The sequence below is a fragment of the Rhinolophus sinicus genome, linkage group LG02 (genome assembly GCF_036562045.2).
Source record: "Rhinolophus sinicus isolate RSC01 linkage group LG02, ASM3656204v1, whole genome shotgun sequence".
Taxonomy (NCBI): Eukaryota; Metazoa; Chordata; class Mammalia; order Chiroptera; family Rhinolophidae; genus Rhinolophus; species Rhinolophus sinicus.
The window spans coordinates 147,597,734-147,619,494 of NC_133752.1; the positions used below are offsets into that span (position 1 = coordinate 147,597,734).

Consider the following 21,761-nt stretch of genomic DNA (forward strand, 5'->3'; position numbering starts at 1 on the left):
CCGTCCCGAAGGGAAGAACTGGAATCTCTGAGACTCGCCTTGGATTAGAGAAGATAGCTGCACGTTCTTTTTATAAAACATCCCAAACTCCTGCCTTTAAGGAACTTAAAAATCTTAAAAGTACTCAGGCTATAACCACAATATTGCAGAGCAATGCTTGCTACTCCACGTGGGCGGTAGGTATAAACCCAGTGACTGACAGGCAAGGAAGATGCCTGTGAAGTTCTTGGGTCAAGGGGAGTAAGTAGCATAGGGAAAGTGGTGCTTTGGGAAGATGAAGCAGGAGAGTCTGTTGAAGAGAACAATAAGGAGGCAAGTTATAAACCAAGTACAGCACGAGGTTTATTAATAAATACAATGTTTCACCGTGTGCTAGATGTGAGGGCTACATGAATGTGTCAAGTGCTTATTGTTAAGTGCTTCTGAGATTAACAATTTAATTGGGGAGCGAAAAGTCACACATAAGCAGCAGACCACAGAATCTGAGGCCAAACCAGGCCCAGCTTTGTCCTGTGGTTTCATCTTTCTTCCCAATACTCTCAGACTTGAACTGCAAACTTGAACTACCACATAGTGGGGGGAGAGGGGAGAGGCAAGTCATATTCAAATGTTTTCAGATGAACTACACAAAACAAGGTTTAAGTAATATATCTTTATTATATTAAAGTTAAATTAAAAGAGAATGTTTCATATAAAACACTGGGGGAAATCACTTAAAATATTTATCCTAAGGGTTAAATCTAAGTAGGGGAGGTAGAACAGTCATACGGCTTCTATCAGCAATAGGACAGCTCCAAGGAGTCACCGCAGGGAGACAGGCAAGCCATAGGCTACAGGTGCAGCCCCAATAAGATACTTGAGTCGGGGAGCCTGGCGAGCCTGGTTGACATAGTAGAGAAGGGGGGCTCCTGGGCCTGCTCCAAGCCAGCTCTGCAGCAGTGCCTCTGTGTAGCGGTCGATGTCACGGTCAGTCACATCCCAGAGGTTACCTAGAAAAAGGGGACTGGGAAAAAAGAAGGAAGAAGTACAAAGGGCTCTAAGACAATATATAGGAAAACACGATTGATGGTGGTGGTGGGTGAGTAGAGGACTGAGTCAATGAGGAAGTCCCGTGGCCCACAGTTGTAGGAGGAGGAGAGAAGACGGCAAAAAGGCCCAGGCATGTCAGGGAACTAGAATGGGAGGAAGGTGGGGCACATGGGGAAGGATTTAGGGTTCAGACTTGGAAAGAACCTGGGGTTGGGACCTAGGATGGGCCTTGCCCCTCGAGACTCACCAGCCAGCCATGATATACTTGAGCACGATGCCAGCGCCCTCCAGGTTTCCATGCACAGCTAGGGCTGCACTGCTGCAGCCAAACAGCAGGGCCACCGCCCGGCAGCTCAGCCTCAGGACAGCCTGCCCATCCAGAAAGCGGGCACCAGCCCCATGCCCTGCATAGCTAAGGCAGAAGAAGGTGAGATGAGTCTGACCGAGCTGTACTAGGCCTCTGCTATGTCTCCAAAGGCACCCTGAGTCAGCCAGGAGCTTTAAGCCCCAAAGCAAACCAAAGTGATACCTCTGGGACTGCCCCTACCCCCACCTCCCGGCCCTAAGCACTCACATATATAAGTCATGCTCCGTCAGGGCCGCCTGCACCTGTTCTGGGCTTGGCACCTCCCCAATCACCCCTTTCCAGCCAGCTTCACTGCAGGGAAAAAGTAGTAAGAATAAGGGTCATGTAGTAAGAAAGAGGGCGGGAGAAGGTGGGCTACAACATCTGATTCTAGAGAAAAGGACATGTTGCCCCTATACATTGTCTCTACCCTTCCCCACCCGCTTTCTTACTCTTATCCTCCTGACCTGCTAAAATTGGCTCGAAATTGCTCCTCTGTGCTTGAAAGGTTATTGTGAGGGTTTAGAACGTAGAAGGTACTGCGTGGATCCACCCCTTGGCTCAGCACTGACGAGGCCCCAGACTGAGGAGGAGACACTGGCGATCAGGATCCTGGTCCGGCCAGAGGCCCAAGCTCCAACAAACTGCAAGCCCCATCCCACGGCTCATCCATTTCTAGGACACTCTCCTGTCTTCCCCCAATCGCCAATCATCCCCAGTCCCCACTCCTTGAATCCCACCTCTTTGGTGATGGCGTAGCTGAGTAGGAAGCGAAAGGAGGGCAGCCGAGTGACAGACAGTGCCCGGAGGCTGGGCATGCTCTCCCATGGCAGCTTCTGCAGGTCCTGGGCAAAAAGCACTCAGAGGTTTCAGTCCCGAGCCAGGTATATGCAGAAGTGAGAAGGGGCATGGGGATGAGTTGGTGCCCACTGCCCACCAGACGCTGCCCCTCTGCCTCCTAGCTCCTTACCTTGTCCAGCACTAAGACAAGGTGCCTATTGCTTGGTACTTTCTGCCCCTGTAGACGTCCTATTGCCTCACTCAGGAGCTCTTGGGCTCGCTCTGGCCGGGCAGGGCACAGCCCATAGGCCAGGGCCTGAATGTCCTGAGGGGTGAGGGTGCTGGCACCACTGAGCATGACCTATAGGGGAACAGTGGTCAGTGAGTGCCATAGCTCCCCCATTGCCACTCACAATGGCAGGTGGGAAAGAATTGTCTAGCTTCTTCCCCTTCCCTGATTTCTCAACTCACTTTCAGCAGAGTGGGGTCAGGATATTTCCAGCCACATTCCTGCAGCAACTCTTGTAGGTGGGTGGCCTCCTGGGAGGGGCCAGGGTCCTCACTGGATGGCAGCAACAGCCCCCTCCAGCAGCCCAACACATGCTTCTCTAGGGAAGTGATGAGGACCTGAGTGAAGAACAGAACCTTCGGTCAGAGAGGAAGCTGAGTTTCTCTCCCCACAGACACCAACATTTTAGAGATGAGGAAATGGGTTTTCCAGTAAATAGGTTTGCCATAAAAGCCAAGAAGTGGAAACATTTTTCATTTGCTGAGACCCTGGGGGAGTGTAGGTAAGATGATTTGTTACATATCACTATGTTTTAGCAACTGTGAACAGGTGGGCAATGAAAGGTAAAGCCAGGAAGCTGATACTTGGGCTTAAATCCTTTTTCTTGTATGTACCTTGAAACATTCCATTGCCATAACTTCAAGTTTTGGGCTCTTGTTTAAAGTCCTTCCCAAGTAACAGAATTTTTTATTTAGGTCTCCACTTCCAGAAAGGACTTGAGGTAGCTCAGCACTGACCTCGCACCCTTCAGAGAAGCCCCCAGGCACGCACAGGTCATTCCTAGGGTAGGCATGACCCCACCCCACCCTGGGAGCACACACCTCCATCCGGCGGTCCAGTTCTAGCCGCCCTGTCCACCATTCTCGCTTGTCAGTACAGCTGCTGTTCTCTTTCTGTTCCTTCTGGATGGCATCAAACTCTTTGAGGGCTGAACTCAGAGGAAGCTTTGGGAGATGGGGTTGTGAGATTTCTACCTGCTCACGTGAGCCCCGTCTCTCTGTCCCGCCACCACAGAAATGTGAGCAGCTTGACCAGAGGCCTACCCTAGCCCGACTTTGCTCCCTAGACCCGGAGACCTACCTTGCTCTGGGCAGTGGGGATGTGCACAGTGACCGGGGGATTCTCTTTTTCCAGCCGGGTCAGCAGGAGGGTGTCACCCACGGTTCCAGGCTGGAGGGTGGCCAAGGCCAACACACACACAGTCACTCCTGACACACAGAACAAACCCAGAATCATTTCAGCTGTTACAAGGAATGCCCTTCCATCTTCTGTACTCAATCCCTATCTCTCACTCACGACAACTCTAAGAAGCCTTTCCTGCTCACTGGATTTCAAGGTGTTGTCACTTGCCCTAACAGCTCCCTGGGGATGCAGACCATGTCTTGTACTTCTTTGTGTCACTCACAGAAATGAACAAAGGGCGCTGCACGGAAGGAAGCACTCAAATCATGTGTCTCACGTTAGCGGAGGGAGACCCCGGGCACCTGAACTTATCCCTAAAGAAAGACATTGAATTTGCTGGTAACTCAAAGTTGAGTTTTAAAAAAAAGACTAGATTTAGGGTGTGTCGGTTTGGTGAGAATCAAAAAATGACTAATCAATGAAAAGGTAGGACATGTCTTTTCCTAAGGATCACAAATCTATGTGTGCTAACTAGTACCTTAAACACCTTCACCCAACTCTTCAGTAAGAAGATGAATAAAAGGCCAGGAGAACCAGCCAAAGCCAGCCGCCATACCCCTGGGGATCAGAGCCAGGCGCTCCCGGAAACTCTCCTTCTCGGGCTGGGGGAAATGGCCAGACCCTGATGTCCTGAAGGAAAAGAGGCGCTGGATGCGGGTCAGGGGGACATCTCCAGGCCTCGGCTGGAGGCTCAGCCCCTGGAGCTGGTCTGCTATTTCGAGCGATCCTTGGTTCTTCTGGGCCTTGCTGCAGGCAACACAAGAAGGGGTGAGTTCTCCCTCCTTCAAAGTTTGGACCCTCCATCCAGTCTGCCCAGGACAAACCTTAGGGATGGTGGGCACTCACCTTAGCTGCCTGTGGAGGTGGGTGAGCAGCTGGTGGCGACAGGTGATGGAGACAGACTCAGCGATGAGGCAGGCAGTGGCATAGGGATCCTGCTGGCCCAGACACAAGGCCAGGAAGCGGCAGAGGTGAGCATAGAGCCCGCTAGGAGGGCAGTGACTGACCCCACGGAAAGCAATGCTCAGTGAGTCATAGATGGAATCCAGGGTAGAGACACCTAGAGAAAGGTTAAGATACTTGGCTATAGATGAATCCCCCATTTTCTAGCTGACAGGAACTTGCCAAGAAGGCATCCCTATCTCATCTCCCACTTGGAAAGTAGCAGCTACCATTTACGAAGGGCAATGTGCCAAGTAGGGTGCTGTGCACCTTACATGCACCAATTTGCTGTCCTCCCCACACCCCACTTTACAGTTAAGTCAATAGAAGCTCAGAGAGAGGTTGAGTGACTTGCACATAGGTAGTAGAGTGCTGGAATTCAAACCCAGGTTCAAAGGCTGCGGATCTAGGTGGGGATCTAAAGCCAGAACCAAGACAGACCCGAAAAGCATTGGGATCAAGAGACCCAGAGGCGCAGCCCCCTCCAGGTGACCAGACCTCACCAATGGGTACCGGGGCGGAGGGGCGCTGCAGCCGAGGACGGAGACCCTGGTCTCGCTCTTTATCTGGGCGCAAGATGGGCAGCTCCTCTTTGCTGGAATCCCGTCTCAACACCTCACATTCTCCTATGGCTGCATCAGGCCCTGGAGCTGCTGTCTTCCCACCTGGGGAGAGAAGATGACTTTTCTATGGAGCAACCTCCTTCTGCCATCCCTTGTTCTCCCTGCCGTATCCAGTCCAGAGCCAGCAAGAGAACTTTCTGTACTGTCTTTGGCACCAGTTATTTCTTGTGCTTTGGTCCCAGGGCAGCCCCCTGAAAACATATATACCTTCTGCCTCCCACCCCTGCCCTTATACCTGAGGTTAACTCTTCCCCGTCAGAGCCCCTGAGGATCTCAAAGCTCATTTCCATCTGGTTGTCAGTCAGCTCCTCCTCAGGGATGGTCCTCATAATCTCGGGGCCTAGCTCCTCACGATGCCCGGACACCACCTTCTTGGGCCTCCGGCTCCTGCCGCTGAGGCCCGAGTGCCCAGGGGCACCGCCTGGGGCAGTCACTGCATCAGTCTTCAAGCTTGGGCCCTTCCTAGCCTGGCCCCGGCCTCGGCCCCGGCCCCGGGAAGCAGCGCCCCGTCTCTTGGCGCCCTCTGCCAGCCGTGCCTCAACTGGGTCTTCCAAGTCACTGTCATCACTGAAGTTCACCTGGGATGGGTGGAAAAGGGAGAAGGGCCAAGGGGCCTTCAGTGACATCATCCGACAGCAGGTGGCGCTGTGGAGGCACCAACACAGAAGCCTTTGGGGAAGATTTAAGAACCTCCCACACATACTGCCACACTCAACCAGGGGCAGTGACTCCTGAGTGCGGAAGGAGGGAGAGAAGGGACCAGAAGATAAGGAGGGATAAAAGGGGAAAGGAAGCGTAGTTAGGGAAAGTGCCTTCTGTCTGAAACAAAGGTAGACTTGGAAGCAGGTCTTGCTGTGGAAGATGCAGGGATCCTGCAGGGTAACAGGAGAGCTAAAGGTCCTGTCAGTCCCTGGGAAGCTGCTCCACAGACACCTGCTCGCGGAACTCTTCTCCAGGACCACCCAACACCAGCACCACCCAGACACAGTCCCACCTCACCTTCAGGCGGGTCTGGATCCTCTGTTGTACTTTAGGGGCCTTGGGAATCTCAGGCTTGCTCTTTGTAGGGGAGACTTCCTCAAACACGGTGAAAGTGACACAAGGGCTGGCCTGCCTAAGCCGGCCTGGGGGCTTAGGTGTACAGGGTGGTCCTCCACCTTCCAGACCTTTCAGACCTTTCAGAGAGGAATTATGGAGGGGCAGGGTAGCAGAGACCGCTTGCTGGCGCCCTCGTCCAGGTTTTTGGTTCCGAAGCTTAGAGGACTCTGAGCCTGGGCGGGGCTTTACTGATGGTGGCTGCCAGCCCCAGGAGTTTGCAAAAAGCTGCGTAGTGCAGCAGCTGAGGCCAGCTAGCTTTGCAAGGGCCTGAATCAAGAGTAGGCTGGCACGCCAGGGCTCCAGGTGGGGTATCCGTGCTGCCACAAACTTCAACCCTGACTTCAGGACTTTCTCCAGGCTCTTGTTTGATGGCTGGCTCAGCCCCTCCTGTGCCAGCTGTGTATATGCCTGAGCCAAGATCTCATCGAAGAGGCTCGGGATGGGGGAGGTGGTCGCCTTGTGATTCAGGGAAACCTGTAGAGCTTGGGTGAGGCGCTCAGTGGCTGCAGGGCAACCCTTCAGGACAACCTGCAGCAGATCCAGACTCTGGGCCTGATGACCCATGGCTAGTCTCACCCGTGCTGTGACCAACACCCAGCGTAGACAGACTGCCGAGAGGACAGGGCTAGCACAGAGCGAGCAGTCACAGGTGGGCAAATGGGTCAGGAAGCCAGGGCTGGGCTGGGGCTTTGTTTTCAGGATTGGGGAGGAGTTAGTAGCAGGTGCTATGGGACCAGGCTCCTTGGACAGAGTGGCCACCAGTTCCAGAGCAGGGCCTCTTATGAAGAGCTCCTCTTCTGGGAGTTCTGGAGGACAGGGGACCCAGGCCTGCTGCTTCCCCTTCTGCAAGTGGACCTTCTTCACAGAGTCTGGGTGCTGGGCTAGTCCAGAAAACTCTGAGGAGAGAGCAGAAGAAGAATTACAAAACTGGGGGCAGCCGGATGGCTCAGGCAGTTAGAGTGCTGTGCTCCTAATGCCGAGGTCACCAGTTCGATTCCCACATGGGCCAGAGAGCTGCGCCCTCCACAACTAGACTGAGAACAACGGCTTGAATCGGAGTTGGGGGTGGGGGTCGGGGGGGAAAAAAGGAATTACAAAACTGGGAGAAATGATACCAAGAGTTTCCTGAGCTACCCCAGGGCCCAACTCCCTAATATAAGTGTAATTTACTTACTAGTCACTCATATATATTACGGTACTAACACACTACATATTAGTGGCTTATTTTTTCAACAAAATCCCTAATGTGTTCTTCCCTTCCAACAATGGACCAACACAGCCCCCAAAGCCCCCATATCTGCAGCTCAGAAGGATGCATGCCTGGCTCAGGACAGCAGGCCAGTACCAGGAGGACCAAGTGTTAATCCTGGCTTCTGCCCGACTAGCCCTGTGATTCTGGCCCAAAACAGTGAATTTCTCAACCTTCTCATTTTACAAATGGAAAAAATAAATAAATCTACGTTCCCACTTAACTTCCCAAGGTTTTATGTGGGTCAAATGAAATACCAGAGGTAAAAATGGTTGATAAGAAAAAATGCACCATAAATAAAGTATTTTATTCTGCGCTTAAGCCTCCTGAGGACACTACATTTGTGTTGTCCAATACAAGAGCCACTAGTAGCCACATGTGGCTACTGAACATGTGAAATGTGGCGAGTGACTGAGGAACTGAATTTTAAATTTTGTTTAAATTAAATTTAAATAGCCAAAATGTATTAGCACTGAAAACTAGAACCAGGTAGGGTTAGTTCTGGACAGGCTATCTGAAGGAGACATCAATGGTCTGATTGAAGTAAAGGGAGCTTTGCCCTGGAATCAGAAGTAGAGAACCAAACCTTGCCATATAAAGTATATGTGTCACTCTCACCACTGCACATGGGCATGGGGGCACGGCTGCTCACCTGTGCAAGACTCGAGCAAGAACAGAACCTGCCGCAGGTCCGATTGACAGAGGTCAATGTCATTGCGTGCCAGCTCCAGCTCCCCCTTCAGCACCAGGAACAGGGCACACCTGGTGGGGAGAGGAGATGACAAATAATTAGTGGAATCATTTGTTTTCTTGGAGAGTCTTTTTGCCCCTTTTCCAGACAGAGCCATCTGTCTTTCCCAGCCTCCAAAAGGCTTTTACTTCCTAAAGTTGACTTCACTGCTCCCTGGAGAAAACCCTCTATACTGCTGACTCAAACCCACTCATCCTTGTGCATAAGGAAAGGATTTCCCAAACTGCGTTCCTCAAAAAAAAGGGCCCTGTGGGCAAAGAGATTTAAGGAAACAAATCTCCTTTTTACAGATTTACAATGTGTATTAACATATTGGAGGACATGAGAAGTCCTATAGGAAATAAAAATGTCTAACATTGTTTAACTCAGCACTTCCCACTTATTTAGCCATGGAATACATTCTTCCACTAACCCCTCCAAACATAACATGTTAACCTGTGGAATAATTTGGGAGCCCGTGGTCAAGGGCACAGGCACTCACATTCCAGAATCAGTACCTTCTTGGGCCCTGTACTCACTGGCGAGGTATCTGTAGCTTCGTTGTAAGTTTCAGGGCCTCCAAGCAAAAGGCCTTGGCTTCGCTCACACTACCCAGGCGGCCCAGGCGGGAGACCAGCTTCTCTGAGCAGCTCAGCACCTCTGTCAGCACCTGCCATTTTTGTACTAGATTTTCACCTGTAGCAAAGGAGAGAGAACAGACCATCATTGCTCGTAGCCTGGATCCTCTGGAGACAAAACTGCCAGCCCCACCATCTAGCCTGTTTATTCCCACAGGGTCTTCCTCTCCTCAGACTCACCATAGTCTAGAAACGGTGTCTCCACGGCTGTTTTATGAATCGAGAGCACATCGCTGCCCATGAGCAGGAGGATGATGCTTCGGAGGAGCTTATGGGAGTCGATGAGGGCTATCTCAGGTGTCTGCCAGCCTGTGCAGGTGAGGGAGGGCAGGACAAGAAGAGAGATGATGTGGCCAGAATATCCACCACCTTCAACTACTAAGATAACAAATACAAAGCTGCTGCCACTCTTTTCCTTCTGCACCTAAGGCAGACAGAACCAATCAATCACAGAACTCTTTCCCCCTGAGAACACACTGGGTCTCCAAATCCTTGTTGGGATAGTATTCCAGGCAGTCACTAGACAATCGATTAGCATCAGTGGATGAACTGAAAATCATCTGCTATCCTGGGCCTACTCTGTGCAGCTTCTAGGTAGGCTCATTCAGGCAGTTGGACAGCAGAAGGGACAAAGGCTGACAAGAGCTGATAGTGGACAAACCGCACATATCAACCCAGGAAGGCCATCCACCTTATGCTTTCACCTTGGGCACAGAGCTGCTCCCACAGGGAGGCTGAGAGGATGTCTGATGAGAGGCTGAGATAGACTGCCACCAGCTGCAGGGCCTGGACACGCAGCAAGTACCAGGCCTTGGATGACCTCTGGAGAGCAGGGTCCCGAAGCACAGACAGCAACAGAGAGGCACCCTCCGTCACCTGGAAGAGCGAGGGGGCCAGAGCAGAGCAGTGAGGTCATAGGCTATTCAGAGTGCGAGGGGCCCCTGGAGATCATCTGGCCCAATGCCCTGCTTTTAACAATGATAAAAGCTGTAGAGAAAACTAGAACAGAGAGGGCACAAGACTTGGCCAAGTCACTCAGCTATTTTGTGAGAAAACTCAGGGCTTTTGATCCCACTGGATTTCCAGTCTAAGGCTCCAGGGTTGTCCCAGTTTCTATTCAGGGAGACTTTCCCCTTTGCCCCTCAGGAAACTAGAAAACAATGAAAAGGAAAGTATCTCTACTAGAGGAACACTGGTGAACAATTCATTGGAGGGCAAGGCTAGGAAATAGCACTGCTTCTCAGAGTCAGGAATATTCTTCTTAGCTCCAAGGAAATCTCAGAAGCCAGACAAATATCTAGAAAATCCTAAAATCCTTCCAATACCTAGGATCTTTGGGTATAAGAAAGTGAGAAATACCTTGTGAAAAGCATAGTAGAGCTGACTTCTCAGTAGGTCACAGGTCAAGGAAAGGAGCAGGTATACGTCAGTAGTATGATCCAGAAACTTCAGACTTGATTCTGCCTCTTCCAGGTATAACTAAGGGAGCAATCAGGGGGGGGTGTGAGCCTGAGGTGAAGAGAGACATTAAAGCATTCACAAGTAAAATGCTGACCACATCCAATTAAATATTATTTCAAATATTATAATCTGCACAGGAGTTATTCACTCACTCACTAAAATGTTCATCGAGTACCTTTCAGTTAAACACTATGCTAGAAAGACAAAGCTGAATAAGGAGTAAGCAGGACCTTTTAACCAATATCTTGCAATGCAGTGGGGATGCAGGCATACCTGTGTAATCATGATACAATGTCATTAGTGCTATGGGGACACAGAGAAAGTGGTTGAGTCTGCCCTTGAAGAAGAGGACATAAAAAATGCTTTATGGAGGGAACCATTGATCTTGAAAAGATCACTGATCTTAGCCTTGACAGGTTTACTGAATGAAAAAAAGGGCGGGGGTGAGAAAGGGTGTATTGAGGCTGGAGGAACTAACACAACCAAAGACAGAGATGCACAATAAAAGGACTATCAAGTAACTGGGACAGATTGGCATAAGGTTCATGGTGGGGAGTGACAAGAAAAAGTGTGAACTAGAATAATATTGAAGCTATGCAGAGTAATATTGAATGTCAACTATAATTAAATATTGTGTGTACACATATATATTCACGGCATGTAAACAACGCATAGGGAATATAGTCAATGGTATAGTAACAGCTATGTACGATGTCAGAGGGGTAATAGACTTGGAGGCGGTTATCACATTGTGAGGGGTATAAATGTCTAATCATTATGTTGTTTTGTGATCTGAAATTAATATAAAAAATATTTTTTTTAAATAAAAGGATGCAATACAAAGTAAAGGGTCTGGACAGTATCCCTCAGGAAATGGAGAAGCCAATGAAATCCTTTAAGCAGGCAAAAGATAAGATTAGATCTATGCCTAAAAAGACCACGCTAAGACGAAATGGAGAAACAGGAAGGAAGGAGACCAGCTAGGAGACATCATAATAGTCCTAAAGTGAGCAAAGAAGCATCAACTAGGGCAATAGAAATGGGTGGGAAATACAGGATTAGCAGCATATGACTGGAGAAGAATCTCAGACTTCACAAACAACTGATTTTGCAATGAGAAGGAGAAAGACACTTCCTCTTCCCACACCTGCCTCTCAATCACTCCACACTTAACCCTCCAGCAGAATGTGGCAGTAGGAGGCAGAGAAGCTGCCCCTTCGGTATGCTCTTTTCAGAGAAAAGATGGGTCACTACAGCCAGGTCCCCCCTGCAGCCCCAGGCTGGACCGGCTGGGCACTCACCTGGGCATAGCTGGGACAGCCGAGTGTCAGGAGGAGCTGGGTGACATGGCAGGAGGAGCCAGCTGCCTTTGCGTGGTCCTCCAGTTTCTGGGAGACGATCCGTACAAGTAGGAGGACCTCCAGAGCCTGCAGGGGCTGGTTGGCCAGGAGGAGGAAGTTTATCCAGCACCTCTCGAGCCTCCATTTCTACCCTCTGCTCCCTAGCCCTTTGGGACTTTCGTCTGACCTCTGGGCCTGCTGGAATGTGGCTACCCAGGCAGAGTAACCAGTAGCCATCCTCAGGGAGTCTGAGATGAGAGCAATGAGGGAGCCTACAAACCACGCTACCCCGCTCTGTATGAAAGCCCAGATGTCAGTCATCATCAACAGTCAGGATGGACTGAGTGCTTACTATGTGCCAGGCACTGTGTCAAGAGGTTTACATGCATCAGCTTCTTTTATCTTCACAGCAACTCTAATCCCAGTTTTACAGATGAGGAAACTAAGAATCACATAGTGTAAGTTGCTTGTCTAAGTTCACATAATAGGTACATGGTAGCGCCAAGACTCAAATCTAGGGCTGAGGCAGCTTCCCAGGCTCCTTGTGGTAAAAATACAGCCTCATGGCCCACAGTAACAAAGATCCTTTATGTGCAACGTTCTTTCTGGTTTCTAATGTGGGGCCCAGGTTTCTAAATGTGGAGTTCAGGGAAGAGCTTCAGGGAGTCTATGAAACATCATGACATTGCATGTCAACATGGAGAACTGTGTCTATAGGCACTTTTACATTTTTCTGAGCACATAGGTCTCAAATTATCTAATAATTAATATAATTATTATGGTTTACATTTGAGTATCCTTTTTATGTACAACATTGTCCATGCATTATCTCATCAAATGCGGACAATGCTATGAGGTAGTATTTTTATTACCTTCATTTTAGATAAGGAAACTTGGCCTTAGAAGGTTAAGTAACTTGCCTAAGGCCACGTACTAATAAAATGATAGAGCTTGGATTTATACTCAGAGAGGGTGGTGATAGAGCCCACACTAGGTTACTGGGCTTCTCAGCAGGTACACAGGCCAAAGGAAAAGGTGCGGGGTTTGTGGTCTGCGACGATGCCCTGCCTCATTACCTTTGCCACCAGCTGATAGAGGGCCGCTAGGATCTGTAGCGAGGCTGCTGTCTGTTGGAGACACCTTACAGCGGGGACCTGCCCCTTTGTAAGCACTTCCTTCCACAGGGCCAAGGCTTGGTCCAGGCATTTAGACTGAGCTGTAAGTCAGATGGAAAGGACCAGCCATTTTCTCAGCATGGGCCATCTTGAAAGAATGCTGCCTTCTCCATAACAGCCTCTGCCATTTGTGCCCACCCACCTCCCAGCCTCCCTCACACCTGGGGTCCCCATTCGGCTCTTAGGAAGCCATAGAGAGACTACCCCACCATCCTATGTCCACAGCCCTCACCAGCATCTGCAGCCAGGTTGAAGGCAATGTTACTGTATAGGAAACGATCTTCCTGGAGTTTATCTTCATAGTTCAGGTCATTGACTTCAAATTCCTCCAGGTTACTAGGGGCCTGGGCTCTCCGATCCCGCTCAATTCCCTGGATGGGGAGATCAGGGTGAAAAACAGGGTTGGTGCCAGCTTACTGGGGGCCCAGGAAGAACAATCCCTGTACCTAGTGCTGCTCAGCCCCACGGCAGCCACACTCACTTCTTGCATCTTGGCCTCCAGGGTACAGATGTAGAGCCACAGCAGGGCCTGTGCTTTATCATCCAGGAGCTGATCCTCGGCCTGGGCCTCAGGTTTCACAGACTCCAAAAGCTGTAGGGCTTCCTGGATAGCATCCAGGGCAGAGCTGTAGGGAGAGGATGCACTTAAACAGGGCCTTCTGCAGGACAGCCGGTCTCACCCATGATCACAAACGGAAGGGGGTGGTCAGGGACATGGTGAGGGAAACAGGCTCTGCAAAGGGTCAGAGGACCCAGGGCAAGAAGCAAGAGTGACCTCCCCGCCTTTCCTCCTTACCAGTCGGTCTGCTGGGCAAAGTCATGGTAGCAAAGCACCTGAGCCAATTCCACCAGGTGGATAGCTCGAGCCCAGCTCCCAGCCGGTGTCCCCTCAGGGATCAGCTCCAGCAGGTCACAGATAACGTTGAACCGCTCCTGCCCCGTGTCGGCCCGCACCGCCTTGTAGGCCTGCAGCTCCTCCCTGAGCAGGTGGGCCAGGGTCTCTGCGTCCCAGCCACTCAGGCTGTCTCGAAGAGTCCTAAAAGAGGATGGACTCAGCACCAGGGGAGCCCATGAAGCACGGAGCCTCTGCCCCTCTGCCAAGGAGTCCCAGCCTTGGCTTGCTGAGAGCTCCGTAAGTTTCTAGGCAGGAAAGCAAGAACACTGCCTGTCACCACTGTTCCCCCAGTACCCAGCACAGCGGCTGGCATACAGTAGGCACTTAGTGAGTAACGATGAATGGAGGAATCAGTGACTTTCTCAGATATAAGGATGAACGTGACTATGAGTACAAAAAGCCAGCCCTCGCCATGGGGTAAACACGGTTGTCCCACCTCCTGCCGACTCACCTCAGCTGTAGCTCCTTGTCTCCAGCTCTGGCTGCATCCATCTTGACCCGGACCCAGAAGGTGACTGGCTCAGCCATGTGTTTGGGGCCACAGGGCTGCAGGGCTGCCAGCCACAAAGTCACCATCTTGCAACCCTCGGCCTGTTTACCCAGTTTCTTCAAACTCTCTACTTGCAGCCGGAAGCACCTGTGCAACTGACCAGAGAAAGGGAACAGACAAAAGTGGAAGGAGGAACCAATGAGTCTGTATAGTGGGAGAAGACGTGTGTGCACAGGTACATATACCACTTGGTGGGGGCAGGGGTCCTCCAGCCACCACCCCTGCCCCAAGGCAGGAGATACCTAACAACTAAATACCCTGGGTCCTCTCAACCTGAGGCTTGAATCCATCCTACCCACATATGCATCTTCCATACTCATGAAAACCTACTCCTCTTCCTGTCATCCTTCTCTCAACAAATCACCGGAGTCAGAAATGTGAGGCCATCCTAGACTCTTCCTTTTCCCTCCCTCATAGCCAGTCACTTACCAGGTTGATCCTTGACTTCTTGCACCCATCAGTTCTTTCTATCCCTTGGGAAGCTGCTTCAATTCAGAAACCAACCCTTTCCTGCTAGGGCAGCCTGGATGCCCACTGTTGTCCTTGCACTCTAGTCACTCGCCACAGTGATGCCAGAGAAACGCAGGATGCCAATCTGCTATCATGTCTCCATTTACATCTGTTAGAAGCTCATCAATCTCCCTCACGATGAAACCCAAAGCCCTCTACAACCCACCTTGCCTGCCAATCCAGCCAACTGCTCATTTCACAGGTATTCGTGCTTTAAGACTGTGGTTCTCACCTGGTTGTCCAAAGGACCACCTAGCGGAACACTTTAAATATCCAGATGTCCAGGCTCCAGTGCCAGAGATTCTGATGCAGGCTGATGCAATTAGCTTAGGGTAGGCATTAGAATTTTTTTTCAATCACTCAGGTGATTCTAACGTGCAGCCAGGTTGAGAACCACTGGCTTGAGAAAAGCTAAATATAAAACGTGAGTCAATCAAAAAATTAAGTAAACAACAGTACAGGTGAGATCTGGGAAAACACTGCCTCAAGTACTGTTGCCAACACGTAGCTCCTAACACCCTACTCTAAGGCAGGGTCCTGGCCAGGCCTTTTCATGCTCCTCAAGCTCTCTCCTTCCCCCAACATAACCTCCCCTCCAGCCCTCATACCTTCTCAGGAGACACCTCAGGATAGGTACCTGGCTTCGCCAAGCCCAGGTGCTGACAGAGGGGCTCGGAAATGGCACAGGCCTCGGCATAGAGCTTGTGACTATAGAAACTGTAGGCCAAGTTACTGGTGTAAGAGGCTGCAGGGGAGAGAAAGGACCATTGAGCACAGGAATGGTTCCCACTGCCCTCTCCTGTTGGAGGCAGTAAAGAGAAGCTCAACCTACAGTCAGCTCACCAGCTTCCAGATCAGACAGGGACTCCTATTGCTAGGGAATGAGAAAGGAACAGCACTCCCCTTCCTGCTGCTGGTCAGCCCAGGACCCCCATTCCATCAGGTAGACCCACCCCAACCAGCCGCTCTGCACTCGTTTCCCAAGAGCCGAGTCCTCATTCCCACGCAGGGCCCATCTCTCCGCACATGCCCATCTATCTTCATCTTGCTCTAAAGGTCAGCATCTTAGAGGAACACTTGGCCTGTCCCTTCCCTCCCTCTCCTTCCCTCATCCTGCTGAGGCCGCATAGCCTCCCTGCTATTCCTTGAACATACCAGCCCCTCTCCTACCTTGAGGCCTTGGCACTGGCTGTTTCCTCTGCCAAGGATGTCCTTTTCCAAGTGCCTACATGGCCAATTCCCTCACATCCTCCAAGTTTTGCTCATGTCACCCCTCAATGAGGTCTACCTTGACAACCCTATTGCTTTAAATGGTAACTTGCCCGCCCTCACCCATCCTGAACTCCTATTCCCCTTCTCATCCTGCTCTAATTTTCCTTTCCCCCATCTTCTTACCACTTTCTAACATGTTGGTAATTCAATTATTCTATTGTTTATTATCTTTCTCCCCCAACCAGGATGTGGTTCCAAGAGAGCAGGAATCTTTGGTTTTGTTTACTGACAAATCCAAGTACTCAGAACAGTGCTTAGCACATAGTAGTTATCCTATAAATAGTTGTTGAATAAAATTTTACTAAATTTTAGTTTACGCAGAGTCTTGGATATCAACACAGATGGTTGAGAGAAAAAAAAGTCAGTCTTCAATACTCTGTGCAAAGAATTTTCATACTAATAATTCTTATGACTTCTGGTGATATTTTCATCTCTATGACCACTGAAAATATGAATATGACAAGTTCTCCAAAACCTTCCAATGACTGAACTCATTAAGTTTATATGACGTAAACTAAAGGGCCATGCTTTTTGTAAAATGAAGGGGAAATTTATCATGAAATACAAAAATAGGCAAAACTTTGCCTGTAGGATAGTGGTTGCTGTTGGGGAGTGGTGACTAGCAGGGGTTACAAGGAGGGATTTTCCAGGGTTAAGTCATGTTCTGTTACTTGCCTAGATGTTGAATACCAAGTAGGTACACTTTGTAAAAAAATCCATCAAGCTGTACACTTATGATGTGAGTAATTTTCTGTATGTATATTTCAATAAAAAGGGTGGGGAGACGTATATGCTGTTGGTTTATAGATACATCGCCTATTTCCAGAAGGATACATAAGAAATTAAAGATATTAGTTGCCACTATAGAGGTCAACCTGGGTGACGAGGATCAGGAGGGAGAGAGGCTTTTCACAGTATCTGCCCTTTTGTGCAATTTGAATTTTGAACCCTGTGAATGTTTTACCTAGTTTTAAAAAAATGTAAGTTACAAACGTTCTTTAAAATTTAAATACATAGAAAAGTAATAAAGTTGCACATCAGACACAAATGTTTTCATGACACAAATACCAAATCAGATTTCAAAATCAATGAGAAAAAATTTGTGTCCGCTATTGTAAGTTAGCCTCATTTCTTCTCTTCTGCTGTTAAATATAGAGTAACTGATACTTATAAACTTCTTTTCCGCTGGCTCCTTAAACCATAAGGAGCCCCTCTGGAGGTCATAACCATCCAGCAAGTGCTGTTTGCCTGCCTAATGAGTGGTGATCCTCCCAAGAACCCTATTATCTGGGCCCCAGGGCACTAACCAGTCATCCCCAGGTAGTCAGTCAGCTCTTGGCCTGACAGATCTTGTAAGGTCTCTAGCATCCAGACAACAGTAGATTTGCAACTTTCCACTAGCTGGGCCAGGTCAGCCAAACCAGCTTCCTGAAGGGACAAAAAGGGCTTGAGGGTGAGAGGAGACATAATAGGTCCAAAGTGACATCCACCCCACCCCATACCCATAGCCAAAGCAACCCCAAAGCTCTACCGAAGGCAGTCAAGCAACCCCTGACCCTAGAACATGTCTAAGGTTTTTGATTCCCAGATGGTACCTGACAGCCTTGGGCAAAGTCATAAACCGCCACAGTGTAGAGGTGAAGTCCCTGGAATCGCATCTGAACAAAAGACTGCTGCTGCTTGGAGGGGTCCTCACAGATCTGAGGAGGGAAGCGGAAGGTTGGTTTGAGGGACACAGATAAAGCATGAGCTCAAAGCTAAAGACTGGCCCAGAGTCCTGGAAAGCTGACAAAGCCCGGAGAGTAGGAAGGACATCAGGAGGGGCCACTGCCCTCTCAGGATAGACTAGGCTGCTTGCTGGCTCGTCAGGCATAGTCTAGAGAGCAGCTTACCAAGGAGGGAGCCAGGGCTTCCAGGTCTTACTAAAGACCCTAGCCTGACAGTCCACAGAACCACATTCCCATACTACCTCTAGGTCCTTAACTCACACCATCCTGCAGCTGCCGAAGGAGGGAGCAGTACCCGCCAAGGAAAGCAAAGAGGCCCAGAATAGCATCAGGTCCATAGCGCCTCTTGGTGCCCCGCTCCAGGCCTGAGAGGAAGAACTGGCAGCTGTCACACAATGCCCGCAGTGGGGGGGATGGTGTCTCCATGCTGCTGTTCAGGACAGCTGATGCCTTGATCAGAAGCTTGGCCGCCACCTGAGGTCCTCCCTCCTGGACCTGCAGCAGTTTTACCCCCAGCTGGCATAGCTGGAGGCTGGGAGCCAGGCTGGTTTTCCTTAGGTAATCTTGGGCCTTCTCTACTGCCCTGGTTGCCTTGGCGTAGAGGCGGCTCCAGCAGAGGCGACGACATTGTTCCAGGGTGAGCTCCAAGAGACAGAGGGCCTTTGGTGGAGAAAGAGGACCAGGCGAGTCCCCTCCATCACCCACCAAGGCTCTGATCACATGCCTGGAGAGCAGGTCATCTAGGAAATCAGCATCTGCTTCATTCAGACCATGCCCACTGGCATCAAACAGCTGATTGGCAGCTACCACTCGACAGGCGGTTGGAGAAGCAAAGTGGGGAAGCTCACAAGGGGTACTTTCATCCTCCAAGAGTACTAGAAAGCTCAAGGCCTTCAGCCGAGCAGAGTATGCAGCTCGCCGCTCCACCAGAGCTTCTGCCCCCTTCCAAAGCAGAGAAAAACTGCCCCGAGCCACAGCCTCGTAGTCCTGGGAAGCAGCTTGGTGAGAACACTGCAGCAAGCAGGCATGGAGGGGCTGAGCAAGCCGGAGTGTGGCCTCTGGGATTCCCTGTGCAGCCACATTCCGCAGAAAGATGAAGAGAATTCGTTCTAGGTAGAGGGGTGGGCGCTGGGGGTTGGACACCAAGTAGCCATTGCAAGCCAGCTCTGCCAGCTCCAGCAGGCTTCCCAGGTGCCTGAGGCAATCCAGTTTGGCAGTCAGCTGCTGGTTGCAAGCTCTCAGGATGGCATCACAAGCTTGTCTCCTCTCAGCGTTAAATCGGCAGCTGGGAGAACCAGCTGGAACCATGGACAGGAACTCCTAAGAGAAGAGAAAGATGTGACTAGGGCTATCAAAAGAGGGAAAGAGATAGGGTAAGAAACTAGACATGAGGTTGCTTAGGAGATCTATTCATCTGGCTCTTCAAATAAGGCAAAAAAAAAACACAGCTCAACTTGGAGAGCCGGGTGCATCCAGAGGCAGACAGCACTCCCCACCTTCAAGTCAGGCAGCAACGCTTCAGCCTCCTTCGGGCTGCTCAGCAGAGTCCCAAAGTTGACTCCTTTGAAGCACCTCATGGCGCCGGAGGGCTAGGGGAAAGAAAAGAGACGGATTAGAGAGGGCAGAGAAGATTCGTAATGGGGTTAAATGAAGGCCGGGTGAAGGGCTTGAAGGACGCGGAAGAACAGGACAAAAAATCCGTCAAAAATCCTATCGGAAAAAAGCCCAGGCCAGATGCGAAGGCTCCCGTTATAAACCGACGCTTCCGCTTTTTCTTCCTCCCGGCCGATCCCCGGCCTCACTATCCATACCATCACCCCAACGCCCCACAGGGGAGGCCTCCAACGAGCTCTTCAGCGACTACCAGGATGTCCCGAGGTCTCCCGACACTCCCTTGCAGAGTCGTCCCCGACTCTTCCTCAAGTCAGCGTTTGGGACCCCATTCACCTCAATTTGTACACACGCTCACAAGTCCCTTCGGTCCTTAGCCCCAGAGTAGTCTCCACCTTCCCAGGTCTAAGACTTAGCCGCCAGACGTATTACTCCTCAAGAATCCAAAATGTAACCTTCGTTTACGCGCCAGCCCCTCCTTTCAAATATCCCCAGCGACCAATCAGCGAGAGCTTCGTAACGCCGGTGGGCCGCGCGGCGCACTGGGAGTTGTAGTTTATCTGCTGTGCTGCATCGTCACGTGACGCCGGCCTGCCCGGTGGTGGTGCTCCAGGCATTAAGGCCTCTTGCGGGCAAGAGTTTTCCCACTTTTTCCAGTCAGGGACGAGTTCCTCAGCTACCCATCGCTTAGCCGCTATCAAGAAGGCCAGCCCCATGCTTCCTCTCCCCTTCATCTTCAGAGCTCAGAAAGAGTTTAAATTTCAAGAGAAATACGCTAGACAACAAAAATAACTTATTGGGAATTCACAAGGTTTGGGTTACCAGGAAAAAAAGGGCATATCCTTTCATGGAATTCTTTTAAAATATGTATAGTTTTCTGCGGGGCGCTGACATGAGTACCGTCGGGATTTCCAGCTCTCTCTCTCTGCCTTCCAGCTTTGCTCCTTCCATCAATTGGATTATGTGAGGAAGACAGAGGATCTAGCCCTCCTTGATGGGGGATGAAGAGTGGGGGATGGCATAGGGATTGTGAGTGACAGGAAGAATTAGGAAAATTCATTTACCCGGATATTTCATAGTTTCTAATGACATGTTTGGTAAGTATTAACTACTTCCCTAAACACAGATTCTGTTGGCTCTGCTGCTCTTTCCTTCCTCCACCAAAAAATTCAATTCAGAACTCTGGTCTTCCAGTTAGCTTTTTTCTGATGAGCTCTATTGGAGAACTCATCTTTCTCTATCATCATCTTTCTTCATCATCAAGCTCTTTTGTGAGGTGACTATCTACAAGGGAAGACTGTTTAAAACAAAGACAACATCTCTAAAGAATCTCAGCGTTGGAATGGTAATGATATAGGTGCTGTGTGCTGTAGACATCACACACATCTCTCTTGCAGGGTGAGGGACCCAGCAGAGAGGAGGTATTCATAAATAATAAATATATCAATTCTCTCAGTTCCTCTTGCTTACACCTGAGCATCAGTGTTCATTTACATGTTGTATGGCAAGTGTTCTGGGACTTTTTCCTATGTGTTTATTGTATCTACTTGATTCTAAATGCCTCAAGGGCAGAGAACTTACTCTTTTTTATTCCCTTTCCATTCTTACAAGTAGGAAATTATTTAAGTATCAAAGATGAATAAAAGCCAATCAATATGAACTTGAGTCACATAATTCAATCCCTTACCTGAATCTCAAGTTTATAGAGCACAGGATGGGGGTGGCCAGTTAGCTCAGTTGGTTAGAGCGTGGTGCTAATAACACCAAGGTTGCCGGCTCACTTCCCACATGGGCACTGCGAGCTGCGCCCTCCTTAAAAATAAATAAATAAATAAATAAATAAATAAATAAATAAATAAATAATAAAAATAAAAAAGAGCACAGAATGGTGGAAAGAGCTTTGAACTTGATTCTGAACTGAGGAACTGGATTCTGATTCCAGTCAAATTTATTATTAATCTGTGAAATGGAGAAGTAACATCAAACCTCACTACCTCCCAGGGGTTCTACCAGCCTCAAATAGAATAGCCTTGAAATGCTTTCCAAAGGCCTGAACAATGTTTTGCAGTCATTAAAAAGCATGTCTTACATGTACTGACATATAAAGATGTCAGAGATACATGAATGATTGTTACAGTTTTCCTGTGGATTTTAATTGTTTTAAACAGAAAAACAAGACATAGTGTTATAGTATAAAAAACAAAGTTGCAGAATAACTTGCATGGTATGATTCAATTTTTATTAAAGAAACAAAAAACTAATATTAAATCATAGTATTTAACAGTGGTATGAAGAGTGGGATTAAGCGAGCCTG

The 21,761-nt window shown here is 49.5% G+C and overlaps 1 protein-coding gene across 2 annotated transcripts; it reads right to left on the bottom strand.

Moving 5' to 3' along the window:
- Positions 1–637: 637 nt before the first annotated feature.
- On the bottom strand, positions 638–19,914 carry ESPL1 (extra spindle pole bodies like 1, separase). 2 transcript variants are annotated; one of them, XM_019724470.2, is made up of 31 exons: positions 19,784–19,914; positions 19,333–19,425; positions 18,098–19,156; positions 17,705–17,809; positions 17,417–17,537; positions 15,446–15,582; positions 14,229–14,422; positions 13,679–13,918; positions 13,364–13,508; positions 13,115–13,253; positions 12,784–12,923; positions 11,669–11,803; positions 10,266–10,385; positions 9,611–9,782; positions 9,087–9,215; positions 8,808–8,964; positions 8,191–8,300; positions 6,191–7,185; positions 5,427–5,769; positions 5,072–5,233; positions 4,473–4,686; positions 4,183–4,373; positions 3,525–3,652; positions 3,266–3,388; positions 2,627–2,782; positions 2,346–2,516; positions 2,116–2,220; positions 1,843–1,958; positions 1,604–1,687; positions 1,277–1,441; positions 638–1,003 (listed from the first exon to the last, which is right to left on the bottom strand). In XM_019724470.2, exons 2-31 carry the CDS (start codon positions 19,411–19,413, stop codon positions 802–804), a joined length of 6,339 nt encoding a protein of 2,112 aa, XP_019580029.2. In that variant the 5' UTR covers positions 19,414–19,425; positions 19,784–19,914; the 3' UTR covers positions 638–801. The 2 variants fall into 2 exon arrangements, with proteins under 2 accessions (XP_019580029.2, XP_074181734.1); XM_074325633.1 differs by lacking the exon at positions 19,784–19,914 and adding an exon at positions 19,648–19,689.
- Between the last annotated feature and the right edge of the window lie 1,847 nt (positions 19,915–21,761).